The 13,917-nt window shown below is 45.8% G+C and overlaps 1 protein-coding gene across 1 annotated transcript; it reads left to right on the top strand.

Annotated features, from left to right (window-relative positions):
• The first annotated feature begins 2,738 nt into the window (after positions 1–2,738).
• Positions 2,739–5,329, top strand: tent5c (terminal nucleotidyltransferase 5C). The gene is made up of 2 exons (XM_071907627.2): positions 2,739–2,825; positions 3,771–5,329. Exon 2 carries the CDS (start codon positions 3,793–3,795, stop codon positions 4,924–4,926), a length of 1,134 nt encoding a protein of 377 aa, XP_071763728.1. The 5' UTR covers positions 2,739–2,825; positions 3,771–3,792; the 3' UTR covers positions 4,927–5,329.
• The last annotated feature ends 8,588 nt before the right edge of the window (positions 5,330–13,917 follow it).

The following is a 13,917-nucleotide window of genomic DNA, read 5'->3' as shown; positions in this document are numbered from 1 at the left end:
CTTCATTTACCAATTGGCAACATCCACTCATCACACATATAAACACTAATATCTGAATTGTTCACTCAGAAATCAGAGCTTTAGCACTATAAAAAAGGCCACAGGTGAGCTCTCCTGTTTTTGCAGTGAGAGCTAGAGGAAGAGGAGGAAGAGGAGGAAAAGGACAAAGAGGACAAGGAGAACAGTTATCTCAGATGAGATCCGGGTCACTTTGGTTCACCATGTGGTCCACATGGGTTGAGCATGAGGGCGTTACGCCTCTCTACACCATGCTACTGTTCTTTATAGTATACTGTAGTATACTATAGTCCTACACATCACTAGGCCTGTGCTACTCAGTGATGGTTGGCCAATGTTACAGTAATGTGTCATTTCATATTGAAAAATAGAAATATTCTTGTACCATAACCAATCACATCATGTTTTTAGATCTTCTGCAGAACTGAGAGACGACCAGTCTGTGTGAACACGGCTTTTTTTTTTTTTTTACAGAAAAACTTTTTTTTTTCTGTTTTTTTCCTACTGCATTGTGTTTTGTATGTAGAACACTTCACATATCCAACACATTCAAGTGTTGAAATAAAGTATTTGTGATTGAAATAAAGTATTTTATGTTACTGTATACTGTAACAGTCTTTTACAACATGCTACTGTGCATGAGTGTACCTCTGAACATGCAAAAGGCATAAGTCTGCTGATGAGATATTCATAATGGTGTTTTCTGTATCAGTGTGTAGTCAATTGTTAGAACGATGTATTCATTTGATGGTTGTGTGTGTCATTTTACTGCAAAATAGCATTTTGAAAAGAGATGAAATGGTTTTGAATGCAGTGTTTTATTTTGCCAGTGATTTGTGGAGTTTTGCATTTTGTGTTAGTGGTTTTGTGTTTTGTGTTAAGAGTTTTGAGAAAATGAGCCCTAGTTTCAGAAAATGTGTGTAAGCAATTGTGAAAAACTGTAATAGGATACAAACTTGGTAAGAGCATCATGAGTTTGATTTCTATAATCAGTTTCAACTTCAATAAATTCAATCATTCCATACAAATTCAGAAAACAGAATTTAAATTCAGTCGTCTGCTGGAACAAATCTCATCACTTTCAATCTGAGTCATTTACACAAACACAAGATCTCAAGTCAAGACTTTAGAAACCTTTTCAAGTCATCAAAGTACAAGTCAGCGTCAAGTCCCAAGTCACCAGAACCCAAGTCAAGTCAAGTCTCAAGTCTTCTCTTCATGCATCAAGTCAAGTCTCAAGCTATTAAAGCTGTGACTCCACTTCTGGTTTCAAAATAAAATCCCCTTCACAATCTAACTGACTCTCATTGACTGTCATTGATCCAGAGGAGTCTGTAGTTTGTCTGTAGTTTGTCTGGCACTGTCTGTGTGCCTGATGTTGCTTCTGTCCCAGAGAAAAACAACGTTACACTTACAGGTTGTTCTCTCTGTGGTCTCATTGTATCATTCACAAGAATGTGTGTCTGGCTTAAATGAAGAACTTCCAGAGAAAAGTCATGGGGAGGCGGGGGCTGTTCCATCCAGCTGTGCATCTGTCTATGTATGTGTGTGTGTGTGTGTGTGTGAGAGAGAGAGACAGACTTATTAAGTGTGTGTGTGAGAGGATGGGAGAGATAGCGTGTGGTGGTGGGATCTGATCCGCAAGTCTGATCCTCATTTGTCAAGGCTTCTCATCTTATTCATGAAGTAAACAAGTGTGTGCTTTATCCAATACAATCTGTTTTCTAGTCAACTGACTGGAGAAACAACCGGACCTTCCATAGAAATATAAGGGAGCCCCCCTCCTGCTCTGTGTGTGTGTGTGTGTGTGTGTGTGTGTGTGTGTGTGTGTGTGTTTCCTCTTCCATAGAAAAGCTTGTTGGTGATATTAGTTCAGGGAGGATTCCCTCACCTGTGACACAACAGACTTCACTTTGTGGCATTTCCACTGCAATGCAAGGTGGTTTTGTCGGTGAGGAAAGTGATATTCCCTTGTCAATAAAATAATATAAATGACAGAAAGCAAGTGCCATTTTGAATGAGAGAGAGAGAGAGAGAGAGAGAGAGAGAGAGAGAGAGAGAGAGAGAGAGAGAGAGAGAGAGCCTAGAGAACTGTGTGAACTGTGAAGAACCCAAATCCTAATTGAAATGAATTGAACTGAAGAACTGAATTGAACTGAGTTGAGTTTAGAGAGCAGGTTATATATATTTAAATATATCAAACTGTATTGTATCATATCACCTATTGTTATCGAAGCTTGGGCAATATTTTAATTTTAACATTCATGTCAACAAAGAATACTAAGTTGAACTGAATTAATAAATTGAGAGAGAGAGCGAGAGAGAGAGAACGTTGCCTGCGTGCGGACGCGCCTGGTTACCTGGCAACGCAAAAACCGCACTGACCAATCACAGGCTCCGTTCGGCGCATTGGTACAATCAAACCTAAAGAAATATTGACTGAAAATCTTACGAGCTTCCGAGCTGCTGATGAGTGAAATTGAACTTTGGGTAAATATTTCTACTACATATATTTACGTTTACTACACAATTTACTTGTAACTTTTTTTCCCAGACTGTGAAGGACGCCGAGCAGCTAGACCCGGACTGTGTCGTGCGACGGCTGTGGATCCGTTTCAGCCGGTCGTTGTTCGGCTTATAAAACGGGCGTGCCTTCAGCCAGCAGCAGCGTTCAAACACTGAAATTCATGCCGAGTCTGTGTGTGTGTCTCTCCGGGAGTGGATTATATGGAAGTGTCTGCACGAATGCCAAGTTAACATCTTCTTTTTTTGTCATTTGAATGCTTTCAGAGGACGCTTTTGGAACTGTACGTAACGTAACTGCTTTCAACCTTTTATTCTTTCTCGTCGTCGAAAACTGTTTGGCGTGTTTTTATTAACTTCGTGTTCATTTACAGCCGTATGATTCAAAAACTTGACGTTCTTGCTAGAACATGTTGACGTAGATGTGACTCTTTTTCCTCTTATTTCTCATTTTATTGGACACCAACTGTCATGCGAGTGCGTATGCAATTAAGGGCAGTTTGAGTTAACCAGCTAACGTCCTACTACGTGTTAGCTAGTGCGACACAGTTTTAGTAGGTAACTTGTTCAATTTACGTCGGGATTAATTTTCACGGATGGGCATTAACGTGTAGCATTAGTTAAAAAGCCAGTGTTTGGTTTGCTCGCTGGGTTATACCAATATTGAACAGAGCCGAACTCGATATATGGTCAAATTGAACAGTCAGCTCGCCCTTTTAAATTACCAGTAGTAACTTTTGACGAAATGTGTGCGGTTAATTTTGGATGTGGTTATTTACCAAAACACAGGCTCCACTGCACTTAGTGTTTTTTCTCTCAGCAGTTCTGGAATGAAAGCCAGGCTGACGTGTTGCCCTGTTCTAGAAGCCTCATGCGTTCTGTCCATTGTTGTGTATGTAGCGGGGCACGAGCACATTTTCTCATGCTTGCATTCTGCTTTGGTCATGCTGACTTGTTCATGATGCTGCTGCAGCTATTGTATCTGATATTTTTTGTAAGGCAGGCAAGCTAATCATTATTATTTACATTTGTTTGTGATTGTATTGATCTTGAAGTGAAGTCTGTCTGTCTGTCAGTTACAACCAGACCAAGTCTGCTTCAGTATTATGTCTGGTTGTGGGAGGAAGTGTCTTTGGAGTGGTTTGAGTTTGGATTCAGTTTGGCTGGAGTCTCCCTTGAAAGCTGTGACTGATTACCTTTTTCTTTTCTGTCCTGTCCTCCTCTCTTAGTTGAACTGAACTTTGTTGAAAGATGGCTAACAAGGGAACGAGTGTCCTGACCTGGGAGCAGGTGAGCCGGCTGAATGAGGTCCTGACGGAGGCGGTGCCTGTCCACGGCCGGGGGAACTTCCCCACCCTGGAGGTGCGGCTGAAGGACATTGTGGCGCGGGTGCGCTCCCGCCTGGAGCTGAGCGGGATCAAGGTGAAGGACATGCGGCTCAACGGCTCGACGGCCAGCCACGTCCTGGTGCAGGACATCGGCTGGAGCTACAAGGACCTGGACGTCATTTTCAGAGTGGACCTGCCGCGCGAGGCGGAGTTCCAGCTCATTAAGGATGTGGTGCTGGGCACCCTGCTGGACTTTCTGCCCGAGGGTGTGAACAAGGAGAAAATCACCCCCATGACCCTGAAAGAGGCTTACGTCCAGAAGCTGGTGAAGGTCCACACGGAGCAGGACCGCTGGAGCCTCATCTCCCTCTCCAACAACAACGGGCGCAACGTGGAGCTGAAGTTTGTGGACTCCATCCGGCGGCAGTTTGAGTTCAGCGTGGACTCCTTTCAGATCGTGCTGGACTCCGTGCTCGCCTACTATGAGCTGTCCAAGACGCCCATGTCGCACGCCTTCCATCCCACCGTGGTGGGGGAGAGCATGTACGGTGACTTTGGCGTGGCCTTGAGCCACCTGCGGAACAAGCTAATCGCCACCAAGCGGCCCGAGGAGATCCGCGGCGGCGGCCTGCTGAAATACTGCAACCTGCTGGTGCGGGACTTCCGGCCCACCAACGAGGAAGAGTTCAAGGGCCTGGAGCGCTACATGTGCTCGCGCTTCTTCATCGACTTCCCCGACATCGGCGAGCAGCAGCGCAAGGTGGAGGCCTACCTGCAGAGCCACTTTGTGGGCGAGGAGAAGAGCAAGTACGACTACCTCATGATCCTGCGGCGCGTGGTGAACGAGAGCACGGTGTGCCTCATGGGCCACGAGAGGCGGCAGACCCTCCACCTCATCTCGCTGATGGCCTTCCGGGTGCTGGCGGAGCAGAACGCCATCCCCGACGCCTCCAGCGTCACCTGCTACTACCAGCCGGCGCCCTACGTCCGAGACCACAACTTCAGCAACTACTACGTGGCCAACCAGAACATTCCAACATGGCTGCCGTGTAACTGACAAAACGGACAAACAGACTGACGGATGAGGGGGCGACGCTGCTGCTTTTGAGAAGAGTTATTAAAAAATGCCAAAAAAATAAATATTTAGGCCATAAATGCTATTTTTCTCTCAAGGCATAAATAATTATATTTAAGTGGACAAGTGTTTTGCTTTGTTTTTGGACTCCTTTCTCATTCCTTATCTACAGAAGTGTCAAGGTCTTTGGATACAAAGCGATATTTTTAAGTGTTATTTGGATTATTATTCCCTTTTTGCCTTCCTTTTTTTTTTTTTCCTCAGATAATGTGTTTGTTTGTTTCCCTGTTTATCAAACCTTATTCATAATGGAGTTGTCCTTTGTGCCTTAACCTCCAGGTTTACCCCCAATAAGTTATTAAGTATGGTCCATATTTTGAAGAAGGGGAAGAAGAAAATGTTAATGGCCTTAAATTTGGGTTTTCTCCTGTGAATTGAAAAATGTGAAAAGAAAAAAAAAAAACATAAAATATTGAAATAGTACTGTGGGGGGGGGAAGGAGGAGGGGTATAAAAGACAAAGGCCCCCCAAAAAAAGCAGAGCACCGGTGTTAAAAGGTAATCCCTGAAAATGATGTGGTTGTTTATTTCACCAGGGAGTGAATCTCATGGGATCATTGGTGTTTTGGGGAATTAAGTGAGGTGAGACACTGATGACTCCATCCTCTTCCTCCGCCGGCCACATCAGAGGCGAAGGGGAAGTGAGAGGAGTCACTGATTTTTTTTTTTTTCTTTTGTTTTGTTTTAATTCGTTCTCTGACATGTAAATAGGGAAAAGTCCTCCAAGAAAATGTCTCTCTCAGACATTTGTGCTCTCTCCAGCTGCCAGGAATGCCTGTGATTTGTAGACAATGTAAGAGAAAGTGTGTGTGTGTGTGTTTTAGTTTCCACTGTGATGTCGGTGTGGTGCGAGCTACCCCTCCTCCCCCGTTATCCAGTTTGCTCGGCCTTTTTACTGTTCAGTCGAGACCGGCTTCGAGTGGAAATCTGCAGTGTGACAGTTTAGGCTTCGACAGGCTCCTGTGCGTCTGAGGAGTTTATTATTTTTCCTGTTTTGTTTTTTTTTAAACCTCACCAGTGACCTCCAGATGTCACAGACTTCTGGCTATTGTGGGCGTGTGACTGACAGGACGGGGTGTGCGCGCCCGCTGAGGGAACGCCGCCGGGCCTCTTTTCCCCCGGAGCGAGAGCTGGCCCGGGAGTCCTGGAGCGTGCGTGAGGCTCGCCCGGCGCTCCCTTCCCTTAAAAGGAGCAGCACATGGCGGCCGGCCGGTCGGCCCTCGCAGGCCTTTGCAGGCTCGGCAGCGGGCCTGAAATGGGACGCCGGTCTGACGCAGCCCAGCAACTGGCTCCGGACTCTAGGCGGTCTATAATTATCTTATTCTTTAGGGGGGGGGGGGTGCCGTCGGAGCAGAGGACGGCGGGCGGGTGTGCGAGCAGGCGGTAAGCGGCGTGTGTGACAGCCGATTCGCTTCCCGTCCTCCGGCGTTGGAACCCCTTTTGTGGTCATGGGGCCCGGCGGGCAGCGGGGAGAGCGACCGGCACGCTGGAGAGGAACGCCAGAGTGTCGGCTACAGGAATTCCGTTCCGCTTTCGGACCCGGGGTTTCTGATATGCGGCGAAAGCTACAACTGATATCTGAGACCCAAGAACAGCCCCCCCCTCCCGCCCCCCCCAGCTGTGACAGGACTCACTTTTGAATGCTTTCCCCACTTCATCCCCCCCGCCCGTCTATTTGGCCCCTTCCATCGACCTTTCAATTTCTATTTCCAGTCACAAACTGCCCCCCCCTCCCCTCTCTCCCTCAACCCAGCCTAACTCAGCTCAGTGGCAGAAGGGAGAGCGGTGGGGGGGGGGACGGGGGGGTATGACATTATTTTTGGACCCCTGCAGCATTGCACCACCAGCAGATTGGAATGAAAAACCTATCATCTCCTGCTCTTTCCTCCTTCCCCTGACATCATGGCAGCCAGGTTTGAGATGAGGAAAGTTGCTCTTTAACTTCTTAAGTGGCAGCTGCTGCCTTTCTGCCCACCCCACCCACACCCCGACCCCCACCCCCACCCCCCTTCCCCTCCCCAATTCATCAGAACCACTACCCTTCTCATGCTGCAGCTCGTCCAAAGCTCGTGTTTATACCAGATAACCAGACGTGCCCCTGCTCTCTCTCTCCACTCTCTCCGTCTCTTATCTGGCGTCCCGGCTGGTGTGAGGCCTGCTGGGAGGAAGGTCAGCCTGACCCCTCCCGCAGAGGGTCACCCCCCCCCCCCCCCCCCCCCCGGGTCAGGGCATGCTGTGCTGGCTCAGTGGCTGAGCTTTGACACGGTGATCCGCCACAGAGCGTTTTTTAACACCGGGTGAGGTGACACACGCCGTCTCCGGACCAAAGTCTCTTTACAACCAGCAACTAAAGTACTTAAGTGCCTTTCACCTTTTGGGGGTGATTTAGCTTTTTGAAGGTTGGGTTTATTATTTATTTTTATTTTTTGGTGGGGAAGGGGAGGGAATATGCCCGGGTGGGGTTAGCAGAAAGTTTTATTTTGTTTTTCTTTTCTCCCCATGTATCACTCAGTTGATAGCAGACTCATCGCTGTATTAGAAATTTATTTTTTGGCAGAATGGGGTTTTTGGTTGGGGAGTAAATTTTGTTTTGGGTTGAATTTGAAATCTAAATTTTTCCAGCATTGTTTTCCTCATGTTGGATTATTGATCAAACTTTTGTGTATCCTGTTTTTGTTTTTTTCCCCCTATTTTTTTTTCCAGGTCCAGTCCCAAACCACACTTTTCCTTGAAACCTAGCTGTCCAGTCATTCCAGTAATTCTGTCACGCTCTTGTCAGCCATTTATTTACACCCCCCTTCTTGCCTCCTCCTATCTAAAGCCGCAGGCAGACAGAGTTTGGGCCTTGTTCTTTTCACTGGCAGCCATGTTAACTTCGCCGTCTCGCTTGACGGCCTTTGCAAACAAACTTCCGACTTATTTTGGCCCGTTAACCTTAAAAATATCGGATGTGACAATTTTGGAGTAAGGCTTTACCAGAGAGAGCGACCGGGCCGAACTCGTCCCGCCGGCGGCTCTGCCCCCACCCGAACCAAAGCAACACCTGAAGTGCACTGACAAGCCGTACGATCGCACAGTAGCCGTCTGGACGCCCAGACCCGACCCAGCAGAGCCCCCGGTCTAATGGAAGCACTTTAGAGAGGCCTTGTTTTACTCCAAACCCAGCCAGCTGAGAGGAATGTAAATAAGCTATCACGGTCAATTGCTGGAGGGAGTTGAGCTGGTTCTCAGGGAGATGATGTGTGTTCATGGGCTTTGTTTTGTACCTTTTTTTTTTTTCGGGGGTGGGGGGGGGCAGGCGGGTGTGTTTGAATTGGCTTATCACATGTCGACCCTTGACTTTGAGACGGGGCCTCCCTTTGCTGACTGTAGTTTGTGTATTTTTGTCCCCTACTCTGTATTAATTGCAGCTCAGAGACTCTCCCCTTTTTTCTTGCCCTTGCTACTGGTTCATGTTAGATTAGTCATGCCTTAATGTGGAAGTAGCCGGTGGTTTTCAACTTGCGGCTCTGAGGCAGCGCTGGGATTCATCTCTGCGTCCTTTTCATCACTCGGTGGATAATCCCCCGCTCTTGTTTTAGCGCCGAGGGCTGGATTTCTCCAAATAATCTGTAAACCCTAAAGCGATCGTTGCCTCGTGGGCAATACTTCGTCTTTAAAATCCGTTTTTTATTTTGGTGGAACCGCAGCCCAGAAGCTCAGTCATTCCCCCCCCCCCCCCTCCCCTGATTTGTTTACCTTTACTGGAGTGATGATGAAGCAGTTTTTCCAAAAAGCTTTGAGCCACAACTGAAAAAACCAGCAAGCCCAGCCGCTCAGAGCCGCAGGTCGAAGTGACATCACAGTCCCTTCCTGCTTCTTCTCTTGTTGGCGTCGCCCGTCTTGAGCGTCTGCTGGCGACGTCAAAGAAAAAACGCGACGCGCAAAGAGGTCGCGTTTTCTAGACGACGGACGCGAACCCAGTGTCGTGGTTTCTGTGTGTCCGCCCGCCCCTCTCTGCCCCCGCCTCCGTGTGTTTACGGTTATTGTGTTTTTTTTTTTTTTTTTTCTGCTGACTGAAAATGTGTGCCTGTTTCTTTTTATGAACGGCCAAGGCAGAAAAAGGCTTTATCTTCGCCTAGATAAGAGCGGAGCGAGGCGGGGCGGGGCGTGGGGCGGCAACAACAGGGCTCAGGCTATGATATCACTTCCCGCTTTGGGGTCGAAGTATGTGTTTGTATGTGTTTTTCGTGAAGAACGATGAGAGAAAAGAAAAAAAATGATGATGTGCATTTTTGCCTTTTTTCTTTTCCTTGCCCCCCCCCCCCCACCCACTATTTTTTTTTCTGCTGTAATTCCATGTGAAACTTCTCAGTGTTACGTCCCCTCGCTTCTCTTTACTCTCTCCTCGCATTTCGTTGTCCCGCTTTGTTTGGGATTTTGTGTCTGTGTGTCAGTACAGTGTGTTTTATTTTACGACACCTGTAGATGTATTGTTGTTTTTTTTTCCCCCGGGGGGAGTTGTAGAGAAAACTTGGGGGATTTGATGATATTTTCTGGTTTTTTGCTTGTCTAAAGAGCAAGTCTTACACCATGGGAATGTGATGGAGGCCTTCTTGAAGCTCTCTTGCTATTTCTGCATGAAGAGTTGTGGAATTGTTGTTTTTTTTTTGCAGCAGCAGATTGTGTTTACGTTATACTCTGTGTGTGTGTGTGTGTGTGTGTGTGTGTGCTCGTTGGCATGTGTGTATGAGAGGATGCCTGTGGATACAAGTTTAAAAAGTGGGGAAAAAATATGAAATTTGTCGCACTATATATATATTTTTTTGAAATAGTTAATGCAAAAGAGCTTCTTTGTCAGCTTTGTGATTATGACGATGATGGTGACGTTGATGGTTACAACCATTATACTATTTCATTTTTCAGCACTTTTACCTCACTTTAGTTTTCCTTTGGATGGAAATGTACATCAGGAAAATGTGTTTGAAGAGGAAATAATGAATAAAAAAAAAAAAAAGTATTAAACGCCACGTCTGCTTCAAGGTGTTTTTTTGGTTTGTTTTTTTTCCCTTTTTCAATGTATTTTTTCACTGTGCCTCGCAGAAACAGACCAGATCAAAGCTGATCCTAGACTGTCAAGTCAAGTCAAAGTCCAGGTTCCCGTCTCTCTTCCTGGGAGAACATCTTGTCAAATTTCATTACGAGTTCTGGCGGTTAAATATTGCTTTTTTTTTTTATCATCAAAACACACCTTCCAACATAAAACGGACAGAATTTGCTACAGAGTTTGTGTGATGTTCTCTGTAAGACTGAAGTAGTGAGAATCCATTTTCTTTGAATGACTTGTCATTTGGTTTTGACCACATTGCTGATGTGACTTCACTATTTGAACAGACGTCTTCATGCATTAAACACTGGGCTGGATTTTTTTTTTTTTGTATCTCACACTCCTGCATGTTGGTCAATCTATAGTGTCACAATTTTCAAAGATGGACTTTTCTTTGTAGAATAAACTAACAAACTCAGGGCTGCAACTAACGATTATTTTCAATTAATCATTTAGTCTCTAAAATGTCCAAATGCCCATCACAAGTTACCAGAGCCCAAAGTGATTCTTCACATGTCTTACTTAGTCTGAGCATCAACCAAAAAAACCCCCAAAGTATTCATTTTATAATGAGATGAAATGGAGAAAAGCAGCAAATTTTGGCATTTGTGAAGCTGTAACCAGCGAATGTTTGGTATTTTTACTTGATGAATGACTAAAACGAATAATCGTTTATCAGAATTATAATAAATTAACTTTCTGTCGATCGATTAATCAACTAATCATTTCAGCACTAAACCCATAGCTTCACAATAGGCCTATAAACTCAATGATAGATCTATAAATTTAATCAGTAGTGGCCTTATTCCTGTAGTCATGGGGGTTTACAGTATATTTATTCAATCTTTGTGCATTCAGAGACATTTGGACATTTCTGATGGATTCAGTTGACAAATCCCTTCCTAACCTTCACCAGTCCAACCAGTTCCCAACACTTCACCTCATGACAGACCCGTCCTCTCGCCCAGTCATGCTCTCCTTGCTGCCTTGACATGTGGGCATCGACAGTGAATTTAACCAGAGATGTTTTCCATCTCCATCACGATGAGGAAATGGTTAGAGGGGGATCAGTCAGCTCAGCGTTTAAAGCCCCGAGTCCTGTTCTTGCTGGTCTTGGTGCGGTGGAAAAAGCTCTGCCCCTGCCAGGCTTTTATTGGCTAATAACGGCCTGGACGTTGCTGTAGTGAACATGGTACATTAGGAGCACTTCAAAGCCTTTTAAGTGTATCGACCTTTACCCTGACGTGCATTTACATTACCATACGCAGCATGGAGCTGGAGCGCATAACTGAACATGGGGGGGAAAAAAACGTTTCAGTTGCAAATGGACCTGACATCTGTGTGTCATTAATAATTCATTTTTTCTTATGTTGTGTTATGTTTACTCTTTAGAAGCAAAGATAGTGTATCCACAGCTTGAAAGGAAATTGTGGAAAGTGTGTGTGAGAGTAGGAGAAAGAGTATATGTGTGTGTTTGAACGTGTGTGTTTGCGGACCAGCTGTTCTCTCAGATCGAGGAGGCGATGGCACAGTCCAAGTGTGTGTGTGTGTGTGTGTGTGTGTGTGTGTGTTTGCAGAGGGTCGAGGCCCTCTGTCCGTCTGCCATGTCGTTTTCCACTCGGACAGAAAGTCTCCCTCCAGCCTCGTCGGTCTTGCTGAATCACCGGCTGCCATTCATAAAACACGGTGACTTATCTGCCGATGGGATGACTCAGCCGTGTGACCTCACCAACCTCTTAACCTCTCTTTCCACTCCCCCCTCCCCCCCCCCCCCCCCCTCCATCCATGTGCCAATGCTGCTTCATGTAAACTGGGACGGCATGACGAATTAACCTTCTTTTTTTTTCCATCCAACCCTCACTCTCCTCTCTGTCTCTCCACTGTGGTTTGTGGTTGCATGTGAAAAAAGCTGCAAAAAAAATAAATAATACAAATTCTTATCTTCCAGCCTCGAGAGCAGTGGTTCTCAACCTGGGGGTCGGGACCCCCCAGGGGGTCGCAAGATCATTTCGGGGTGGTCCCGAGTTGATTTGTATGATAGGAAAAAAAAACATATTTCTGCTATACAAACTTATTATCATCATCATCATCATTTGTCATGTTTTTCTGCTTTTTCTCTCATTTTTGCTTTTTTCCTCGTGAAACAATGAAGAGTTTTCAGCCTCTAGCCCTCCTCTGATATAATGAAACAACCTAAAAAGGGGAAATCATCTTTGCAACTGTGAGAGGCATCACTTCATTTCAAGGGGTCACGAGCAAAAAAGGTTGGGAGCCGCTGCTCTGGAGATATCTTTGCATTTCTCAGTCTTTCTTGTCAAATAGATGCCAGCTTTGTAGCAGAAAATACATTTATAGTAGAAAAGACGCTGATAACTCTGTTTGCCTGTACAGATTGGTATATAATCCACACCAAACCTGCTCCATGTCTCTTCATCATGTGCTGCTGGCTGTGTAGCTGGTTGAGGCGACTAGTAAACAGCTGGGCCGGTCGAAAACATTCAATTCCCAACCAGCAGTTATTAATATAACTTGCAAAACAGCACCTGTTCCCTCTGGTGAAGCTGCGGGGTTTCAGCTAGCCGCACCTCCCACCTAACTGTTTTTTATGAAACTGGCCCTCAAAGCCGCAATGTGCAACTTCGGCCCCGAGGCAGCAGTGTGTTGTTAGTCCCGCCCTCCTCCTCCTCCCCCTCTGTTGGTCAAGTTCACATCACAACACCTGCCACTCATCCTGATGAGCTGTAGATCAGGTAGAGGCAGCCATGTGCCACGGAGAGCCGAGAGTCTGCAGGTTTTCACTCCGACCAAAGACAGACGAGGAGGTTTCACTCATTAGCACCTGAGAGGAGGAGCTGATCAGTGAAATCACCTGCTGTGGTGTTTGGTTGGACTGAAAACCTGCAAACCTCTTCCTGTCTCTTCCCTCCAGAGCACATGGTTCCCTCTCCCTGCTCTAGATCAAACCGGGACCACGTCACTGAGTGTGTTCGACCAGGGCCGCACCCCGTTTTGGAGTAAAGACGACCATCTTCCATATTGAAGAGTATTGTCTGTGAATGAGTTAGAGAGCTTAAAGGAATAGTTCAGCCAAAAATGAAAATTCAGTCATTATGTACTCACTCCAATGCCAGCTGAAACTCAGGTGAAGTTTATTAGTCCATACAACAGTCACTTATTGAATTTGACGATTGAATACAAAGTAGTTGGTTTAAAACAGTATTTCTACCTATTTTCAAATCTCACGCCTTTATTTTGAAGGCTAAACAGCCAAACTGGAAGTCTTGTTTCTGGTAATTCGAGGAAGAGTCCTTGTTCTCGTATCTCGGGTGCACGCAAACGTGAACTTCTCCACAGCTAGAGTGGCGATTTCAGCTAAATAATGGTGTAAATGTCGGTCTTTTCAAGTCACTTTGGGATCGTTTGGCTTCTGGAGACTTGCATGATGCTGGACGAGCTGCATGGAGACATTTTATGGTTATTTTCTGTTATTTTTTGAACCGTGAAGTCAAGTCAAGTCAGGTCCCCAGCAACTTCAGTTGTTTTGGAGAAGCCTTCTAGGCCGTTCCGCTGTGGAGCTCAGGACGCTGTACGGACTAACAAACTGCACCTGAGTTTCAGCTGGCATGGGGGTGAGTAGATAGACTGAATTTTCATTTTTGGGTGAACTATTCCTTTAATTGAAACCGTACCACATTGTTTAAACAGATTGAAAAACATAAGTTGCTCTGTTGTGGATTTTAGCTCTAACAGCTCTCAGATGCGTTAGCAGTTTACTGCCAGCTCACCATCTAGACAGTGGCTGCTTGGACAGTGGAGTCACTCATTCAA

The sequence above is a fragment of the Centroberyx gerrardi genome, chromosome 10, assembly GCF_048128805.1.
Source record: "Centroberyx gerrardi isolate f3 chromosome 10, fCenGer3.hap1.cur.20231027, whole genome shotgun sequence".
Taxonomy (NCBI): domain Eukaryota; kingdom Metazoa; phylum Chordata; class Actinopteri; order Beryciformes; family Berycidae; genus Centroberyx; species Centroberyx gerrardi.
The sequence above is the reverse complement of the archived record's forward strand: the minus strand, read 5'-3'. Positions and strand labels throughout refer to the sequence as shown.